General features: G+C 30.6%; 1 protein-coding gene across 1 annotated transcript; it reads left to right on the top strand.

Annotated features, from left to right (window-relative positions):
- The first annotated feature begins 941 nt into the window (after positions 1 to 941).
- Positions 942 to 9,437, top strand: LOC114933549 (uncharacterized). Its single transcript, XM_029306182.2, has 4 exons — positions 942 to 1,214; positions 4,290 to 4,448; positions 4,981 to 5,234; positions 6,189 to 9,437. Exons 1-4 carry the CDS (start codon positions 1,181 to 1,183, stop codon positions 7,020 to 7,022), a joined length of 1,281 nt encoding a protein of 426 aa, XP_029162015.1. The 5' UTR covers positions 942 to 1,180; the 3' UTR covers positions 7,023 to 9,437.
- The last annotated feature ends 13,619 nt before the right edge of the window (positions 9,438 to 23,056 follow it).

Here is a 23,056-nt window from a genome sequence, read left to right as displayed (position 1 = left end):
CACTTGGGTATTATTAAAAATGTCGACTTATTAGTAATCTCTTATACCATTTTTCAGAATATTCTAATTCTTTATTATTATTATTATTATTAAATTTATACTTTTATTTATTTATCTCTACAAATAAGGAATTACACAAGAAGGCAAACATAAAGTCACAAAGGTAAGTATAGAAGTGTTGCACCATATTATATTTTTATTCTTAGAAACAAAAGAAGTATTTACAAATCGTTTACATATCGATTATAGATACAGCTATCTGACTTTATCACTACAGCTATTTAATCTTTCAAATAGTTACAATACTGATTAGTATGAATGAACAGGAAGCCGGAAATATATCTGTATACATTTCCTGTCTATATATATATATATATATATATATATATATATATATATATATATCAAACTTTCACAAATTAAAAGAAATATAAAGCATTAAAGAATATAAAAGATATAGGTAAATTAATATACTATTATTTTAAAAATAAATTAAAAGTATGCATTTATTTTATATATTCGATTATTAATCACAGGCGGATTTTCAATTAAGGATAATTGGTATTTAGTTTAATTGGCATTATTCTGTTATTGTTATATCAGTATATGCATATTTTTCTCAATTTCGATTTGATTAAAGTATTGATTTTTTAAGAGCGTTATTGATAAGATAAAATTACAGTACACGTTTTCTCTCTCAAGATATCGAATTCGATAGCGAATCATCTAAATGACTTCGGTACAAAAAAATGACATATTTTTCTCCTTGCAAAGTTTTTGCTTCGCTGTATCTTACTTGTCAATTTAATCTCAACGATAAGTCGTTAGCGAGAGATAGAGAAGAAGAAGAAGAAGAAGAGAAGAAGAAGAAGAGATAGAGAGAGCGAGAGAAACTACATAGAAAGAAACACTTTATCGCGAGCTTCAATGTCGCCACTTCCTGCAAAGGATGAACCGAGTTCGTACTCGATTGGTTGCATAATCATGTGTAACCAACGTATGTAATATTACGTCACTTTCACACGTTCGGAGTAAAACGACACGTGCAGAGGGGCGTCGCGCACTGCGCGACGATTCGTTCTTCTGTAATGAACGTATGTCGTGCAAGCGCGCGCGTTCACGAGCCGTACAAATAACGAAGACGTCCAAACGACCGTGATCAGTAAAGTGATACACAACGATGGAGAACACTTCGGTTAGCTGTTCCGCCGAAGGTACGTAAGAATCTCCGATTCTTGCCGTGTCAAATCATACATTCTTTATTTTAATGGAAGGATCCACTATCGAGGAAGATAATAAAAATATTATTATTTTTTAAATCATTGCTATATATTTATTCCGTCAAATAAATACGTTCCGTTGCTTTATTTATGTTGTGTATTAGTTCTTTTTACATGTTTATTTAATTCTGAAATAAAGTATGAAAGCAATGTACATTTGCTTAGAGATCATTTTTATCTCATAATATAATAATACGATTTTATATATATATATAATTTGAAAATAATGTTATCAATTTATCTTTATTTATTAGCTTTATTTATTTAATAGGTTTAAAAAAAGCGTATAGTTCGCAGTCATTATAATCAGCTTTAATAATTGTATGACATATTTTAAAATTTTAAACTTTAATAAGTGTTCAAATTTTAAATTAAATTTTAAATTACTTTAAATATTTAAATAAAAATTCGTGATTATTATAATAATTAATCATAATTCTGTAATAATTGATTACAAATTTTTATTATTGAAGTGTTGCTGTGCCATTTTGTTAAAATCTTTTTTCATATTTATTTATAGTCTTTTTTCATATAAATCGATAGTTCTTATATTTATTTTACTATATCTGTTATCTATAGTGCGACTAGATTATTTATCTATCAATTTAATTTAAGCAATAATATATATAACAACTCGTAAAATGTCTGTTTTTTTATTTATTATTTTTGACAATTTAAAATAACGAATCTTAATTGCAGCCATTAGGCATTAAATGTTTTAAAAGTCTATAAAGTACATTTCGAGCATTTATAAACATCGATTTATATATAGTTAAATAAATCATATAATTCTATTATTTCTACGATTTGCAGCTTAACAGATTCTTACGACTTTTGCAGATTTGCAGATAAAGCAACATAGTATATCTATAGATAAGATCTGTCATGTATCACAAACATGATTTTTTGTGTTACGTAATATCGTTTTATAGTATCGTGTAAAACAGCCACTTAAAATCTTTGTATCAGGCAAATAAAATAAAATTTTTTTACTACGGTGTTCGCATAACTAAAAAGCGTTCACGGCAAATAAAAGTTTGCCCAAATGAAGACGTTTGCAGAAAATTTTTTTTAAGTCAGCGATATTCGAATATATATCAGGCAACGTTACTATGTTTCGTTGGGAGCATTTTTTTATCGACTAAACGAAAAAAATTAAGGTACATTAAATTGCATGTATGTAAGGATCTGAAAAAGTCTCGAAGGAATTAGAAAATTCGTTGTACAGTTCTTTATCTGATAAGATCTTCAAGATCATATCTTTTGCGCGATATCGCGAAATTAGTATATTTACCCTGGCTGATATTTATTTATTTCTTTCTACGTTGTTACAAAAATTAGTATTGTTAAAAAAATATTAGATTGCTAATAAAGAATAGAACATTTTTTAAATAAGATGTCAAGATAAAATTTTTCGGCCAAGTTATGCCAGTATTTAAAAATAATGTTATATAAATATTATAAGTCCTATAAATGTTTGATTAAACAATTATGACGAGAGTATCAAATGTAAAAAACAATATTTATTTTTAGATTGTTAATACGATACAGCATAATAGAAGGTCGATAATGTTGAATGTTGTGACAGTGTTATATTTAATGTTGTGACAGTGTTATATTGAATGTTTTTGCAAATTGTATTAATTTGAGACCACTGAAAGTGACATGAAAGTCGTTATATTTATATTGGCAAAAACAAGAAGTGTAATAATCAGCGATTAGTGACAGTTAAATATTTATCATTTTCAGCAATTTTAAGTATTAGGCATAACAACAGATAGATTAATGATAAATATCATTTATTTATTCTTATGTCGTATCATACAAATTGTCAGATGAATAAATCTGTATGTTGTAGAATTTTCTTCATTTTATATTTTATATATATTTTATATATTATTTTAATTATAACTTTTTAATTAAGCATTTATGTTTATATTCTTTTCATATCTTTATTCAGAAAAACATTATTTTAATGCCGCGAAGATGTAAGATGTGAATGTAACCTTAATAGCAGTTTTTAATAGAGTTGATCTTAACATGCGCATTATTTGATAGTTTCTTGCATGTATGTTTACGATTTATAATTTATTATAAACAAGCTAGCCAGTCCATTACGTTAGAATTAATTTTATTTACTTGCGCGATACGTGGTATAATTTTAAATATATCTTTTTGCGATTTTTAAAATGTAGTAATTATCAAGAATATAGAATTGTTCACATCCGGAGCGAGAGTAAATTTGCACCTGTCTTTCGCAAACAGTTGCACAGAACATATCCTTGAATCAAGGACGCTTCCCGTCGAGCAACTTTTGACGAATTCATAGCTCACATTTTTCGTAGAATTAATTTCGCCATAGTTTGTCAAAAAAATATATTTTAAAGTTTTCAATATTAAATATTGTTATGATTAAATCGCTAGTTAAATAAAATCAAATATTATTTTAAAATTTAATTATTATTTAATTTATTATTTTATTATTATTCTAAATACATTTAAAAATTAATTGAAAATTATTAATTAGTGCAATATTGACAATTAATATACAATATAAAAATAATAATAAAATATTAAATATTAAGATGACAAGTTAAATGACAAAGTATGCGTTTTGCTTTTTCTTACTTATCAATAATTTATTTTATTTTATATATGACAGAAATATGCATAGTTATCAATTTTGTGCCATTCTCTCGTACTTAATAAAGATGTTAACGTTTATACACACACGGTTGTAGTTTCTTTCGTCTACTTCGTATGCACATGTCACAGATAGGGTCAAGTCAATTTATCTATCGCGGTCGCGACCATGAAATAATAATGTCAGTGAGATAGATCGCGAGAAGACTATCTATATCTATATATACATATATATATATATATATATATATATATATATATATATGTGTGTGTGTGTATATGTCATGTATTCACTTTAACACGTACTCGTTCTTGTCATATTTCGTAGCCGCATTAAATCATCAATTTGTCATGCTTAATTTTCAGACAAGGCAAAGCAATTCCAAGCTTATATGAGAAAATACGAGAACGATGACAAATTGGTGATCCTGAAAGCAGTGGACAAACCGGGTTCAAAACCCGGCGACAATTATACGTCGTTGCTGATCAAAACAAAGCTCATTGGTACACGCGGAGACGGAACTCGTTAGTATATCGTTGTTATTATGCTTTAATGTTAAATACGAAAGCCAAATGAAAATTGTTTGGTAAAACCAATGATGATGTTCGGTTTACCGAAACGGAATAATTGTCAGTTGCATAACTTCTCATCCTGTAGGTGTCCCGAAGAAAGGTTATCTTACTATTACAGTACATTTTGATTCAAGATACATACGCAATATTTAAATATAGTTATCGTGTATAATAATAGTAGAATCTTCATATTCTCCTGTTTTAAGTAATACATTATTTTAAAGGGTAATTTTTTAATGATACACTTTGTGTGTATATGATTGCAAATATCACATTAAATTATATATATTATATTAAAAGTGTAATATTTAGTTGTTGACTTTTTATAGGGTAATTTTTATATTAATTTTTGACATATTTCTTCAATTAAAATAACATCGCTGTTATACTTGTGTGAAAAATAGTTACGTATAAATGCGATATACATAGATATGCGTATTCTGTAGATACGTTTTCTTGAATCCTTTTTCATATTTGTGCACAGCATATATCAAGAATCTGATAACGAAAAGTATCGTCAAAGGGTGCGCAATCTCTAAATTAGTGGATCTTTACGGTCTATTCCGTATGGAGTCACACCTTTATAAAAAAATATTGCCGGTTCTCGGTTCTTTTGGTCCTCGATGTATTTACACCGACAAAGAGAATATAATAATGGAAGATTTAGCTGAGAAAGGATACGTCATTTGCGAGAGGCGCAACTTTCTAGACTTGGATCACACAGTCTACGCTTTAAAGGTATGCGTTTTCTATTAATAATTCTGTAATAAATGCTTATCTTGTGTCACGATTCGCATAGGAGATAAGAGGATTAGATCGAGTTAGAATTGTATCTCAAATAGGATTTGCATCCTTAGCAGATTCATAAATTATTTTCTGTGCAACGTTTATAAATTGAAGGATTACTTTACTAAATATTGCAAGTAAGAACTCTATAAGAAACGAGATAATAGTAATATGTATATAACGTGTGAGAATCAGAGAGAACTATATATTTTTCTTAATTGTATCGACATAATCGTCTGACAGTCAAGCAATAATTATCGATTAATATTGTCCGGCCAATAAATTGATTTTCAAAGATTGTCTAGTATCGCATGTTAAGATGATTAATGATATACAGTTGTCAGGCTCTTGTACATTTAAATGACCGTAAGTTGAATACTTATCAAGATAAAGGCTGTCGATGCTAACCTTGCTCTTTGTATTCTTACGAATAACCAAGCTTCAATAATATTGATAAATTTATACATTCTTTAATTAATATAAGGTTTTAACATTTTTTTAATAAAAATTTAATTGAACATTTTTTGCATATATTTTAACTGTTGAAAATTAAGATGCAAATTAACATTTTGATTCTAATTTTAGCTTAAAAATTAATTAAAAAATACGTTATTATTATTATTATTATATTATACACACTATATCATTATACATATACTAAACACTATATCGGTATTACTACTACATATTGTATACATATACATATTATGTATCTTTATTATTTATTATTGTAAATTATTTTATTTAATTGTAATTATTATTCATAACTGTAAAAAATGTTTAATTTTTAATTTCCATCAAAGTAAAGAATGGATTTTATTTCTCGAAAAATCTATCAATAATACGATAATTGTACAAGTATTTATATATATATATATATATATTTTTTTTTATTTCTCTCTCTAGAAACTTGCCAAATTACACGCATCGGCTCTAGCGGTGAAGATCAATGATCCACGGCTGTTCGACGAATTAACCGAGTCTGTAGAAGAGGTGATTTACATTAGTCTTTCCGAGATGTCGCAGATGAGAATATGTACCGAGATGTGTATAAAGTCGACAGTGAAAATTTTAGAAACAATAGAACCGCGAACTCAAGAGCTACAAGCTGTCATAGATCACATTTCCGGTTACATCGACAAAACTTACGACACCATGTATCGCATGTTTAACGCGCCGAAGCAGAAATATCACACAATTTGCCACGGCGATCCGTGGATCAATAATCTATTGTTTTTACACGACGACGACGGCAAGATACTCGATTTAAAAATGGTGGACTACCAGATATCCAGACATACATCGGTGACCACCGACATTCATTACCTGATTTACACCAGCGCGCATTCATCATTGATCGAGAATAGCTACGAGAGTCTCATTAATATCTATCACAACGAGCTTCTCAAGGATCTTCGTCGATTGCACGTGGACGAGAAGATTTTGGCGGAACTGAACAGGGAATGGCTGGAGTCAGAACTCCGAGCTGCCGCGTTTTACGGAAGCCTCGTCGGCTGCTTTCTGGTGAACCCGATATTGGCGGAAGAGGAGGAAGTGATGCAATACGGATCGATCGAATTCGGCCCGGATAATCCACTGTACAGTACCGAACCGAGTGTAATAAATAACTTGAGTCAGAAGAAATTCGATCGGGTGAAATGCGTTGCGTCCCACTATTACAGAAGATATAGCTTGGGCATTATTAACGACGACCTCGAACCGATTCCCATTACGACATAGTAGATACGTATTCTGGACAAAGTAGGTACGAAATAGAAGATTGCTCGCGTAACAGCTGTAACGATGTTATAATGAATAAGCGTAAACGTTTTATGTACATACATACATATTGTAGAGCGCGAAAGAAAAAAGAGAGAATAATTATATGGCTTGATTTTCTTTCTCGTGTTATATGTATAGAAGATTGCATATTCTAGATAAGATTGTATATATACACGAGAAGGAATTGAGTTACGTGCACCTGTATAGTAACACCCGAATGTAGCTATTTTTATAATGTCCTTCAACCCGGATTATATCTTATACGAATGTGTGTTTTGAACTTTCGATTTTTTTTTTGTAAATGTGCAAAATAGATTGAAACGTATATTTGACTTTATCTCGATCAATATCATATATATAATTACAAACCATTCTACATCAGAATATTCCAACATAGCAAATATGTATTTTTAACATTAAATAATTTGTATAACTTTTTATTTTATTGCACAAAGATACGTTAAATATTTTTGGATTAGATAGTTTGTAATAATATATTTTATACAAATAAAGATTATATTTTTGATTCGGAAATTTTTCTTTAACGCGAAGGCACATGAACATGAAGAGGTATAATTTACATTGATTCCACGTTGCTTAAAACTATTTCTTAAGGATGTTCCGTAACGATGATTGAGTAACGATGTTCCATAAACGGTGATTTGTGCAAACGACATCTTTCTCACAACAACACAATTCACAATTTTGCCGTTGAATGTACCGAAATTTATTCGTAACGCCCATCTATTTCACATCGCTGCGGCATTATTTCATTATTTCAACGCGCATATCGTCCTATAATTATTGTTGTCGACGACACCGCATTACGGACATCTTGGAATGAAGAAACTTTAGATGCTTATTAGTCGCATCATTTTATTATAATATTGCGCGAACAAACGCTTTGTTCGAGTAATCTAAATATTGTAAAAAATATAATCAGGCGATGTCATTTTTAACGGGATCATTTATTCAGAAATCATTATTTGTGTATCAATATATATGTTAATTGTACGCGATAATGATTCAGCTTTTGTGCTGATCACATCACTGTGTATCCGAAATACACGATTAATGCATCTATGTCATTCGTGCTATAAGCAATTTAATTGTTATTTTTCTCACGTTTGAAATATATAAGTATATATACTGGAACAAAAGATAATATATGCTTTAAAATATTGAAAACGTGATATATTATTTATCAGTTTTCACTTTATCAATAACTGACGTATATATGGTTTGTTACGTATAGCAAATAACAATCGATCGTGAATAGATAATTCTGTTGAATATGATATCGTTGGCAAACAGTATATCGTTACAGGTATATATGCAGATTTTTGAGAACAATTGCAAACAATAATCAACATCGCAAACAATATTCTGATAGAGTAACTGTTATAAGAGATATACGTAAATCATTGCCGCAAATTATTTTACGATCTAATTACGAGGATCTTAAAATAATTATTTTATATTATCCAAAAGATTAAAAAAAATCTGGACGAACCATTTAAAAAAAAAAGATCGAGAACGTCAAAATATATGTATATATATTCGACTAATCGGATTTTGTAATTGCGTTACAGAAAGTTAAGAAATCTCACAAGTAACATTACCCAAGTGTTAATATACTCTAATTTACCCTCCCGTAATGTATATATTGCAAGGGTTGTTCTTACCCCTAAAAAGCTTTTTTAGCTGATATAAAAAAATACGTGTCAAATGTTTTTTGATATAGAATATGTATACCAAGTTTCAATCGGTTATTAACACTTGGGTAGTGTTACTTGTCAGTGGAGACTTTAATTTTATTTTAGTTACTTTATATATTTTTAACTATAAAGTAAAATAGAAATTCTATTAATCGAAAAACATTGAATGTCTTAAAATATATAAAAAGAGAAAGTATATTTATTACGTAATATATTCTATAAAAAATTATTCTATAACATAAAACATTATAACAATAATTTGACAGAATTATTTAATGTCTATTATGTTTTTTATATTTATTTTTTTGGACTGCTATTTTACATATTTTTCTTAACAGTTATTTTAATGATATTACTATCTTTCTGCTTTATTATGTAAACCTCCCCTTGACGATCTATATTTCGTTATCAAATTCAATTATAATAATAAAAACATTTCGAGATTATACATAATCTTTATATTAATGGTACTAATAAAATGTATCGCAATAGGTAGTATATGAAATGATCAATACAATTGTATTCCCGATTCTGTCGCGAATGTTCAGGTTTCTGAAATTTGCGACTTAAATTAATGAATTTAAGTTAATTTACAATTTATTTAATATTGTTATATAATATAATAAACGCCTAAATATATTTATTACCATTCAAACTGATATATTTTTTCACACTATACGGATAATCGAACGTTCGATTAAGCGATATTCGAGCAATGGGGATTATTGTGCGATGTACAAAAACGTACAAAAAAAATAGAGTAGAGATAAAGGTGGATGTACGCGTTGATAAGTTAAGATATCATTTTCGCCTCGTGTGCACGGGCCAATGTCCCGGGGGCGTGGGAACGTGTGTCGCTTAATTGCCACACTCTTTTCTTCTCGTCCCACTAGTGTGTCTCTCAGCGAGAGAGGTGTTGCATTGTCCCGCGCATAGGCACGCGGAAACACACGTGTAACACATCGAAAGGAATATTAAAATGCCGGAAGGACGCGTTCTCTCGCGCCTCGACGTTACGTGGCCCCCTTGTCTTTTCTATTGTTCGACGTCGCCGACGGTGTCCTATGGTAGAGAAGCCTGGAAAGACATCGATAAGGATCCACGATCCCGCGGCAGGATTGAGGCTTTGACGACGTAATGTTATGTTGTCCCACACGCAGAGAAATAGAAACATTTTTAGAAAGTACGAACATCGACATGTTGAGCAACGTGTATTGCCTTCGTTTTTCAATTCTCGCTTGCCCGGTGGTTTAATTTTTCATTCATTATTTTTATCGATATATTTATTATATTTTTATATATAATAACAGCAGATAAATAATATATATATTTTATATGTATATATATCTCTGGGGTGGTTTAATTTTTTATTTATTCTTTTTATCGATATATTTATTATATGTTTTTTATATATAATAACAGCAGATAAATAATATAAATATTTTATATGTATATATATTTTTTATTTTTTTAAATCTAATCACATAAAAATTATTATTGCAATCAATGCATAAAATATATATTAATTATACAACGCATACAAATTTAATATTTAAATCTTTAACAGAAAATACAAATAAAAAAATTATGCAATGCATAAAAATTTAATATTTAAATCTTTAACAGAAACTGTAAACAAAAAATTATGCAATGCATAAAAATTCAATATTTAAATCTTTAACAAAAAAAAAAATAGAATTTTCTATAAAAATCTTGTGATCAAAATATCTACGCTTTCATTAGACGCGCGCGTCTCCGTACGTCTATCGTACTGAACGGTTCGCGCCGCGCGAGTCACGTGATCATTAGTCTCGCAATCGCAATGTCTCGAACGAGAATCAGTCTCGCGCCAGATGCGCAGCGTGATGGACGTGTGGGGTGTATTCGTCTTCATTCTAGCTGTTTCGCCGTCAGTTGACGACGTCTGCGCAGAGTCTTGGGGTTGGTGGTGGGGATCAGTCTCTCGGGAGACGTACAGCGTGGTAGACGTATGTGACACACGTCTATGGAATGACAGAGATAGAAAGAGCGAAATGTTTAGCTGTAAATTTAGGTTTCGCTGTCAGATGGCGACATTGTTGCTGACAGCTTATTAGAGTCTTGCGGTCAGCGTCAATCTCAAGCCGTCAGTCTTGCGCGAGATCAGATACGCGCATCTTGTGGAAGCACGAGTATTTTGATCGCAAGCTTGTTGTAGAAAATTCTATTTTCTATTTTCTGTTAAAGATTTAAATAATGAATTTTTATGCATTGCATATAAATTCATATATTTTTATGCATGCATTACAGTAATAATTTTTATGCATGCGTTGCAATTTTTGAGGCTATTATTAAAGAATAATATAACGTCGTTTCACTCGCGTAATTATATTTGGTTAGATTAAACGAAATGAGAAAATAATATATATATATATATATATATATATATATATATATATATATATAATTTTATCAGTATTATTAGTTGTAAAAGTAATGAATACTAAAGTGAGAGATGGCGATTGCGATATATTGTTGTAGCAGCGAGTGCAATATATGAAATTGAAAAATATCAGACCACAATATTTTAATTACGAATATTTCGACATTTAAATAATTAATCTATATTAGTTGATCTATGTTATATTGTATACAGAAATTTTACAATGTTTAAAGTAAAATAGAAAGAATTAAAAAAATGGTATAATAAAAGAAATAATAAAATTTATTATTAACGAAGAATATGTTTTATTCATTACAAAAAAAAATGCGATGTAAAAAAGTTATATTATTATACAAGAAATTTATAATATAGGAAATACAGGACAATGTTTGAAATTGACTATAATTATCAATTATATTTCTTCGGCAGGATAACAACATAGGAAAAACTTTCTCTGTAGTTAAAAATATATGTACAGAAATATGTTTACAGTTAACAATAAGTAATGATAAAAGGGAAAGAGAAAAAGAGAAAGATATTTTTCATCGTGACATAATTTCTATAATTATATAAAAATTTTAAAAATAATTAAAAACTAATTTTGTATAATTATATGAAATTTATTTTAAGTAATCTTTTAAAATATATACAAGTAATATATATATATATATATATATATATATATATATATGTGTGTATGTGTATATATTTAAAATATTTAAGTAAAATATACGGTTGTAATTTTATGTATTTAAAATTCATTATTGCGTACTATTGCATTTTTTATGTATCTGTTCTTATATTATACTATATCTATTTATTTTATACATATATATTTATGTATACATAAATTCTGCCCTTTTAAAATATATATATATAAATTTTCATACCATATAAATAGATTGGCATATTTGATATCATGTTTAATGATAAAGAGGTATACATATATAATGTATGTATTATTTATATTTTCATTTCTCTATTAAAATTGCAATTATTTATATGTATATATACCAGAATCGCTGTATGAATATAACTCTATTTAGAATCCCGGTAAATATGCATGCAAAAAAAGCAATCACATTTCTCGCTAGAATATAATAAAAGTAATACTTTTGCGCTTTTAAAAAATAAAATATACAAGTATAATGAGAGAGAGAGAGAGAGAGAAGAGAGATTCTCAAGAGTTCGTAATTTCCTTTATTTTGAAACCAAACATTACTGAAGTAATTCGCACTGGTAGATTATTCGAAAAAATACAAAAAGATTGCAACACACAGTTATCTTTTTTTTTTTATTTTTATGAATGAGTTGCAGAACGTGCGCAAAAATAGCGAAGGCGATCTCACGAGTTTCAAGGAAACGTTTCAAGAAACTCATTGAAAGGAAAAAGGTGCCGCAACTTTTTCGTTCACAATACAGCGACAGTTTGTATCGTTTTGTTGGCACACAACTACGTACAGGGAAGTTCGAGAGAAGATTAAGAGACTGTCTCGATCTTTAAAGTCGGAGATCACCGTATTGCATCGACATGCATCTTCCAGCGTCTGTTGTTTCCGTCTCCCCTTTAGCCGATCAAGATCCTCAGTTTCCCATTCGAGACGGGACGGATCGACGGTAAGATCGATGTGACGGCGATGAACTTTCGTTGGCGATCGGTCGCACCAGCTCTTGTCGGTGTAATATCACGAAAGGGCGTCCTCTTTTCCGTGACTCAAGGAACACTGGTAGGTATAATACGCTCCTTTTTTTCTCCTCCTTCAACGATGTTATCCAATTCCGTGCTGTCCTCCGAGAATCCTCTCAGGCATAATGGATGTCCTTCTATCTATCGGTGACATTTTGCCTTCGAGGATTTCAGATTGGCTAACAAGTCGTAATAAGTTTCGCACGGAGATCATTATTCTCTTATTAGACCCCGACTGATTGTTACCTGCGCATCGGCAAAGCGAACGCTTCAACGCAGCAAACGTATATAATAATAATAATAATATCGCCTTTTGCCATTAACATCTTAACTCTTACCGCGAGATTGTCGGGGAAAATCAATTTATTTTTACGTAAAATGTTGTTTCAAACGCAATGCAAATAATTCTCGAGTTATGATGCTATGGGAATGTCGATTCTAATATATCATGAGAGTTCAATATGTAAACTGTTGTCATTTAGCACTTATAAATATGATAAAATAATCTGCAAATCTCTCTCTACGATTTTTATATTTTTAAATATATACTAGAGTCACACAGATGTATAGTATATATTGTACAATAGACTTCCGTATTACGCGGCAGGTACATTATATTCATACATAGATTCCGTATTATATGTACTCGTGCGTTATATAAAATTCGAAAATATGTTGCGTATTATAAAGGAAACTTGTTGACAAAGTTTCAAATTTATCTATTTTCTTATATAAAAGTAATTTTATGCATAAAGACGGTCGCTATCTTTTAAATATGATTATATAAATTTGCGTTATATGAATGTTTATTTAATATATATATATGTGTATAAAAAAAGTAAAATATTTTAATATAAAAAACTTTAAATTATTTATTGCGCACAAACTTATAGTTTAAAAAAATTGATGCATTTAAATATTTGAAATAAAATTGATAGACATGTACATATAATTAAAGGCTTGAAAAATATTAAAAGAGGTGTATAACACAAAATTGTGCTAAAAAATTATTCATTTATATTTTCCCTTTATTGTTAATTCACTTTTTGTGTTAAAAATATTTAAAAGAATTTTATTTCATTAATTTTTTTTTTTTTAGAAAAAGCTTAAGCTTTTTGAAATATGTACGGACGAAATGTACAATCTCGGTTGACGGTGTAACGGTGTAAATGAAAAAAAGATCGAATATTCCGTAGCCACTTTATCGATATGCCGTCAAAGTGTTTACGACGATAGGTTTTCCGTGTATTTTCCGGAACTGCTTCTCACATCGATGGAAATATTTAAAAGCCTTTTAAAGCCAATCCGAGCGTTCTCCGGTGGCTGCTTTGCCGCGATATGTATACGATGTTCGATAAAACACATTTTGACGTACACAAGTCAAGATATTATGAGATGCTTATAATCTTTCCTTGAGGTTGCGGATCGGTTGCCGTTGCATTTTATAAGATCGTAAATGAGAAATCGTAAGGTAATTTTAGTTCGCGCGGTGCGAAATTAATGAGTTTTTTTCTCGGATATTACACACATCATTCGCTTTCTATAGATTAAACTTCTAAAACGCAGCAGCAAATTTTCTTTTCATCTCTCATATTAACGATTAAATTATTTGCTTTATAATTTATTTCGAATATTCCTATATACGATTAAATTAATCGAAAATTGATTAACTTTTTCAGCTATTTTACGACATTTACATTAAACGTGAGAAAAAATTACATGTGATTTCTCGCTATTGACATTATAGATTCAATATAGATGATTTTATTGGCGACGAATTGATGCGGAGTCCTTTAACTCCCGAGCGGGAATAATAGAATAATTTGAATCGTGATACTAATTCTACGTTTCGCTATAGTACATATGTTATTGGATCTGGCGAAATTACGGTCTTGATTCGTTTCTCACTTCTGACATCGTTATGAAGTATTATAAATTCTTATACAAACGTGAACATACTTTGTAAAGTGGAAATGAGATATCGCAGCTGTGCAGTATTTAAGAAAGTGATCAACAAGTTTCAGTCATTGAATGACAGCGAGAAGCTCGTTGCACGTTGATTACTTTCTAAGACACTAGAAGATGCTCCTTTTTTTACGCCGCGGGTTAACTCTACCCTGAACTTCCTTCTTATAATTTTTTTATGTAAATAAATTGTGTGACACTTTGTGAGTGCTTCGATATATGTACATATGGAATAATTCAAAATTTTTATGTATCTTTTTATGATAAACAGGTCCAAAGTATTTGAACAAAATGTTTTAGCTCTATATATTATATTATATTATATATTAACATCATTGTTAAATTTTTCTCAGATTTTTTCTTCGAGAAATTTACATAGCTTATTTTCTTATTTTAAAATTGGTCTGATAATAATTGAATAAAGATAAAAGACATTAATTTACGTTTTTTGTCTTTATGAATGTAGATTTTGAATTACTTTAAACACCTCCTTTTTACTGCTGTTTTTTTTTACTTCGAATAAGTGTGAAAGAGAAATTTATTTAAATGTGGGTTTTGTCATAATATAATATCTCGATTCGATCGTATAAAATTAGTGTTAATTCATTCTCATTCTAGATTAATTAAACGAATTAGCACTCTTCGACTGCCGAATGGCGAGACACATGAAAACGCGAAGAAGCGGAAGGACAACGACCGAACAATTAGTTTTCATCATGACAGGGAAGAAAGTAAGTCCTCAGGCTGGCTGACGCGACGTCAGCAAGCTGTCGGCTGTAATTTATAGCGCTTGATGAATAATTCTCGATTCTACAATCGCGAAATTGAGATGCGCCATCAGCTTTCCAAAATAGAATTGAATGTTCAGGTAGGTTGATAGAACGCAACGCGCGCAGAATTCGTCGCCAATAAAATCAAGCTACCCACGGGGTGAAATGGGGGATGGGGGAGTGTGATAATAATTCGAATAATACCTTATTAACGCAGCTAAATAATACGTGATATTTCATCCACGATTATTCTTGATATAATACTGGAAAAAAATATTTTTCACACATCTAATATTTTATGAACAAGTAATATATTCTTAATCAACATATATATTTAATTATTTTTATGAGTACCAGTAGGATGTAGTAATTATATTGGTAAATAATTAAAAGCAGTAAATATGACATATTATAATTTATATATTGACTTCATATCTGTATCGAATTTTCAAATTAATATAATTTTAATAATATAATTTTCATATTATATTGGGGGAACTTTATTTTAAATACAAATTGACTGCTGCATCTCTTCAATAATGTCCAAAGCAATATTTGATAATTACATGATTTTAATTATATATGTATATAGAAATACGTAATAATCACCCATTTTTAAGCATATTGAATTAAAACATAACACGCGTGAAGTTCGTTATCAGTATATCATTATTGAATTCTGCACCGCGAGTTTTATATCAATTAGTAACTAAAAGAAATTTTAATTTAATTGAAAAGTGTTGATTGATTCAGTTATTAAATATCAGTTACGTCTCTCGGATTTTACGTGACTCGTTTATCTGTCATTTCGTTTCATACGAGATCAATAAAATAATGTCAATTTTGCGAGAAAATATAAACAATAATAAATTATAAAATTATATAATAAAATAATAAATTAGAAAACAATAATAAAGTAAGTATAAAATTTAATTTCTAAATTTTCACAGTTTCATCGTTCTCTTGTTTTGTTCGGGGTGCACACGAGAAGATGTGTGTTTAAAAATATATCCTTTCTCGTACTTCAACGTCTCTCTAAAGTATCCCAGCTTCGTTGTTACGTCGCAGTAACCACGTTCGCATACGTTATTCAAGAAAAGTGCTTGCCGCGAGCAGGCACCTTTGTAATTGGACTTTTTCACGCGGGGTATATTTTCCCCTTTCTTTTTCCCCAACACGTGCTGCTGTTATTACCGTCACGAAGAGGCTGAATCGGGAGACAATGGCAGCCTCGTTTTCGTTTGCATGTATTACAAGGGGGAAAGGAGCGCAATATACATGGGAATTAAAGCGAAATACGTATATTAGTGTCACCGCGTCGTCGTTACTCGCAAAATCGCAATCGCGATGGCTCGAGTGTTCAAATACGAAAGAGAGCGTGTCTTTAATATCGTCGAGCGCGGAATCCAATCGTGTATTATGCAAATGAGTATTAACCCGATCGAGTGTAAAGCGGTTTCGAATACAGATTAAATTCACGGAATTGAGCTTCGCATTTTGTCCAATCGATTACACTTTTGCGTAACGTCGATCCGAACTAGATTAAAAAAAAAAAAAAAAGAAAAAGGGTATTTTTTTCTCGAATAAAAACGCTTATTTATTTTTTTTTTTTAAACGCCGGAACGAGACTAGTCGTTTTTTATATAGTTTTTCGGATGCTGAATGCTAATCCGGTTTCCAAATTACTCCATCACGTTACAATTTTGAGAGATTTTTAATTAAAGTTGTAAAATAGGGCTACTTTCACGAATTTCGTCATATTATGACAACATTATGTGACGTGCTGGAAAAGTTTTATTGCAATCAAAATAAAGTATGTTGTTAGGGCTTTCAACCTCAGAAAGAATTTTTAGTGTCGGTTATGGTTAATAAAAAACCATGATTAAATATGAGAGCTGTTGCGGTGACTTACAATTAGGTTATTAACGATTTATTAAATAAGAATTAAAAAAATTGTTTAGATCATTGAATTCAATGTAAGAATTGTCAAATTCAAAATGGTACTCAATATGGGGGATGTCAAAATTTTAAAAATGCTTGTTTTATATAAATCCATTATTTTGAATTTGACAATTTTAACACTAGATTCGTATTCAGTAAAAAGAACTGAAAATCTTTTAAGATTAAATAAATATAATTGAAATCTATTTGGTAAAATGATCAATGACCTAAAACACAGCTAATTTTCATAATACATCCCATTTAACCATGGATATTTTATTTATCATAATTGACATAAAAAATTCCTTTTAAGGGTTAAAAGTCCTAACAATATATTTTATTTTTATCGCAATAAAACATTTCTAGCACGTCATATATTGTGGCTATAATATAACAAAGTTTATGAAAGAAAGCCCTTCTTTCCAATTTGAATGAAAAATTTCTCAAAATTGTGACGTGATGCGGAATAATTTGAAAACCAGACTCGTATTCAGCATTCAATAAGAAACTATAAGAAACGACTAGTCTCGTTCCGGTAAATTTGTTCGTTGAACAGTGTTATCAGATACATCTCTTCGCGAAGAAAATGTGTTTCATCGTGATTTCGAATTCAGATGGCGAGTCTGCGTTGGATCTTAGATTATAATCATTACGGCAACATATTGCGGAGAGGAGGTCTCAATAACATTTTGCCGAGAGCTTGGAAAACTCCATTTCTTTCCTGCCAGCTCGCCACGATGTCAAACGCCCTCGGGTTAATCGTCCGAGGACGTTTATCCGAGGACTCGCGCAGGCTCCGATCGCGCGAATCGAAAGGCGAATCGGGTCGCCTCGGCTCGGCTAATATCACAGATGAAAGTGAGTTTATACTGTGCGTCCGCATCGGTAAAAGGATGCGCTCGCAGATTGCCTCTCTCCTTTTGCGAGAGGGAGAGCAGCGAACTTCCTCTCCGCCAGTCTTGCGACTAGATGATTTTAAAATTAGCTAGATAGATAAGATGAAAATATGGAAATTTATTTCTTGGATCAGATGAAGATGATTTGGTTTTAAATATATCTAGATAAAATTATATACATGGCGATTCAGCTATAAATAATTTCTAGATAATATTATTTTTAAGACCGCTTATGTAAACACAATTATAAAAACATGTAAATTATAAAAGGGATAAAAATAAATTTAGATTTTTAGTTGTAACTGTTTATCGCTCTAGATAATTTAATAAAGATAACACTTTTTTCATCATCTAAGATACAGATATAAATAATACATATTTTTATTATCTGTATAAAGATAAGATGCCGCAAAAACTTCTATATAATTTTATTTAGATAACAGCAAACACTGGAGCCTAATTTAAAAATTAACTAGATAAAGATGAGATAAAAATATATAAATTTATCTTAGATCAGATGAAGATAATTTTGTTCTAAATATATCTAAATAAAATCACATATATATGGCGATGCATCTATAAATAATTTCTAGACAATATTAATTTTACGACCACTTATGTAAACACAATTATAACAAAATGTAAATTATAAAAGGGACAAAAATAAATAAATATTTTTATTTCTAAATATTTATCGCTCTAGATAATTTAACAAAGACAGCATTTTTTTTTCATCATCTAAGATACCGATATAGATAATACATATTTCGACCATCTGTATAAAAATAAGATGCCGCGAAGACTTGATCTATAGAATTTGATTTAGCAAACAGCAAGCACTGCAGCCTCTCGCGGCTGATGCTGGGAAGACGAATGGAGGCGTGGGAGAGCTCGTGTCTCATTCACCGGGTAGAGTGCTTACTACGGTGTGCCATTGGTGTACGTCGCATCACGGGAAACGATCGAGAGCTCCGTGGCGCGATTACTTTTACGATTCCTGGACAGCTCTGCTCGGTTACCGATGCTCACGATGCGACGTGATCCTCGCGGCGATTCGCAAAACGTTCCGGAATATCTCCCTGGCCGGAGTATGATAGATATACGTAGTCGCATCGCCTCGAGGGCCTCCGAATCGCGCTTCCGCTATGATTCTTCTGTATCTAAAAGACCGAATGGCTCTTGCCAACGAGAAAACTTGATTTACCGTCTTCTCTGTTTCCGCTCTTTTACAATTCCGCAGGGGAATTTTCGATATTTAATCTCGGAAATTAAATGACAAAGCGAGAGATTCATTTTGTCGCAGCGAAATGTAGGAAGTAGATCTGGAAGAAGATGCTGGAAAATAAGGTGTACGTGGTTTTATATAAACTTCTAATATTTCTTTTTCTCTTTGCGATCCGTCGATTGAACTGACTATTCCTACGTTGGTAGGGACTGTTCTACGCCTTGACATTGAAACGAATACACGGGTCTTTTCATATTGGCCTCGTCGAGAGCCGACGAGAGAAAGTGCGCGTTGCCTCGAGACAGTAAACTGTTTCGTAAGATTTGCATCAATCTTTAGGGACGTCATATCCGAATCGAATTTCGAAGATTGAGACTCTTTATGACTTTTCCATATTGATGAAGATTTTACTTCGCTCATTTCGCGACCGTATTACAATTGTATAAGACTATAAGACAAAGCCTTATTGCGCATTAGTTGGAGGTTCAAGTTAATCTATATTACTATATAACAATAAGAAGAGGAGAAAGCAGTAAAGACTAGATTGGAAAGATTAGCGCTTCAATCACGAGGAGAATGATGACGATTGAAAAGAATATGATTTCTTTCTACTTCCTTCTTCCGCCTCTGGTATTTTCTTTCTTCCTTAAACAGTTTGATATTGCAAATTAGTCTATAAAAATTTAGCGCATTGTTATTTCATCATTATTTGCATTTTTTATATTTCAATTTAGAATTGTTTCAATCTAATCGTTTCAGCTTCGAACCGTCATTTTTTCACTGTAAAGGGTCACATGATTGAAAACTAATATTAATAAGAAAAAATATGCCAACTAAACGAGCAAGAAAATTTGAGATAAATAATAGTTAAAATAATTTTTATTTTAACATATAATTGAAAGATAAACGTTTCGACTGTACTCAGTCTTCTTCAATACAATAAAACATAAAAATACAAAATGTGAAAACATATTAAAATTCCTATTCGTAAGTACGTTGATTACGATGGGCAGATATAAGCATATAATCATATACAATTTTTTAAATGCAAAACCGATGGAATAAAGATACTATGAGAAAATATGGATTTAATAATCGGTTATAAAATTTAAAAACTAAGATAAGTTACATATAATATCCTGAATTAAAATTGATTAAAAATTGGCCGATTTTTTCTGATTAATTTTTGAATTTGCACGAGCCTGATAATTATTAAATCATTAAAAATGAAATTTGAATCAACTTGTATATACGATTTACACGTAATAACGATACGTAATAAACGGCAAAATCCTGGAGGAGAATTCCAGATAAGAATCAGAGAGTCGTGACATCGAAAGTTCATAGCGATGGAACGTACGTCCTGAATGGAGCATCGCGACTAGATGTGGTCTCTCTCGATGAAGCATACATAAATGCTGCGGCACAAATATTCTAAAGAACAAGTATTACGCCACGGTGTTTAATCAACAAATAAATATTTATCTCGCGCTTAAATATTTGGTATTATCTTCATCGTACACTAAATTTGCGGAAGCAAGAGTTATAATAGCCGGAGGACAGACTTAGAGACTCGAGATGAATACGAACGAACATATTCAAAGATAGAATTCCGTTCACGCAATACGCATATAAGATAATGTGAATTATTAGTTAATTTTTATTCCAGTAATTTCACATTTATTTACAATGAGAAAATGTCTTTTGGTAATCAGTTTAATTTCAGATATGATAATCGCGAGAGAAATATGACAATTAATTTCATTGTAGAATATGTAATAATATGTGAAAAATTCGATATAAAAATGTAATAAAATATCATTATTTTAATTTCTTTTTTATATAGAATTGTTGGACGGCATTATAAATAAAATATGCTCAAAGTATTGCGTACACATAATTAATCGCACCAGTGTTCTAAGATTTGCTTCTCTTTTTTTAATTTAATTGGTCACTTGAGACAAAGTAGAATTGATCCGACGTTAATTACGCTTGCGATATAAACGTCCATACAATCAATATTTCTTTATCGAGTTTTCTTAATTATATATATTTCATAATTCGCTGCGTTCTTAGCGTTATATTGTATATTTATTTAATTATATAATACTTTTGCTATTACTGGTACATCTTGTATACTTGGTATAATTGAAGTAATTAATTCGATTTGCACATTAATGTTTAAGTCGGTTATTCCACCTTAATAGTTATTTGAAGATGGTTTAAGTAATTCCAAATAATATACCTTTGTATTTTTTTATGGCCGACCACACAGCTTTCTCCACTACCTTCCTACTCTAATCCCAAAAGATTGCCTAGTTTTTTCGTCACGATCGCGCAATCTTCGCTTCTAATTCTCCCGATCTTAGCTCATCCATTTCGCCTTGCTATATTCGTGTTTATTCATACCGCCCATCTAATCAGTCGGACGAAAAATCTGACAATAGAAAAAGTAAGATTTAATAATGAGAATATTTCGCAAAAACACATTCAAACACGCTTTCATAAGAGATTTCGATCATTTTGTATTATATATATTATATAGATTTATATATATTTATTTTATATATATATATATATATATATATATTTAAAAAAGGTAAGAATCTTCTCTCGACCGTACTGGCAAATATTATTTATTCAATCATTTGTGATTGAATAAATAATATTTGCAAGTACGGTCGAGAGAAGATTCTTATCTTTTTTAAATTCTGTCTGGCGATTCTCAAATATCTACGTTTTTATATATATTTATTTTATTTATATTTATTTATTTATATTTATATTTATTTATATTTATTTATATTTTATATATATTTATATTTTATATATATTTATATATTATATATATCCGATAATTATATATAATGTAAATACATATATTATCGAATACTCTTAGACAACAATCAAATCAAATGCGTTAACAGATACACATTTAATTACTTCGATATAATTAATAATCTTATATAATGAATTACGCTATACAATTAATTATCTTACATAATTAATACAAAATTAATGATCTCGTACACTTATATAGAAGAGCTGATGTTTCGTACATAGGAGCGTTCTGCATGCGATAAACCCGCTGAATGCGACAGTTACGCGATTAACCCGCGTATACATATATATGTAGTGTTCCGCATGTCAGACGCAGAGTGTTGCGGACTGATTGATAATCAACCCCCGAGACTCGCGTCCGTCCGCCGTTTCGGGATCGTCGCTCCTCCGTGGATCAACCGGGCCTGAATGTCGGGCGCCGCTACGCTCTGCGCCGCGCCGCGCCGGCGAAAGAGGGTAGGGATGGAGATCCTGGCGGCATGAGATTCGCGCGCCCCACAGGCGACTCGTCAGTATCGTGCCGCGAC

This window comes from Nylanderia fulva, unplaced genomic scaffold (assembly GCF_048542155.1).
Source record: "Nylanderia fulva isolate GAGA-0341 unplaced genomic scaffold, ASM4854215v1 Scaffold3, whole genome shotgun sequence".
Lineage (NCBI taxonomy): Eukaryota > Metazoa > Arthropoda > Insecta > Hymenoptera > Formicidae > Nylanderia > Nylanderia fulva.
The sequence above is the reverse complement of the archived record's forward strand: the minus strand, read 5'-3'. Positions and strand labels throughout refer to the sequence as shown.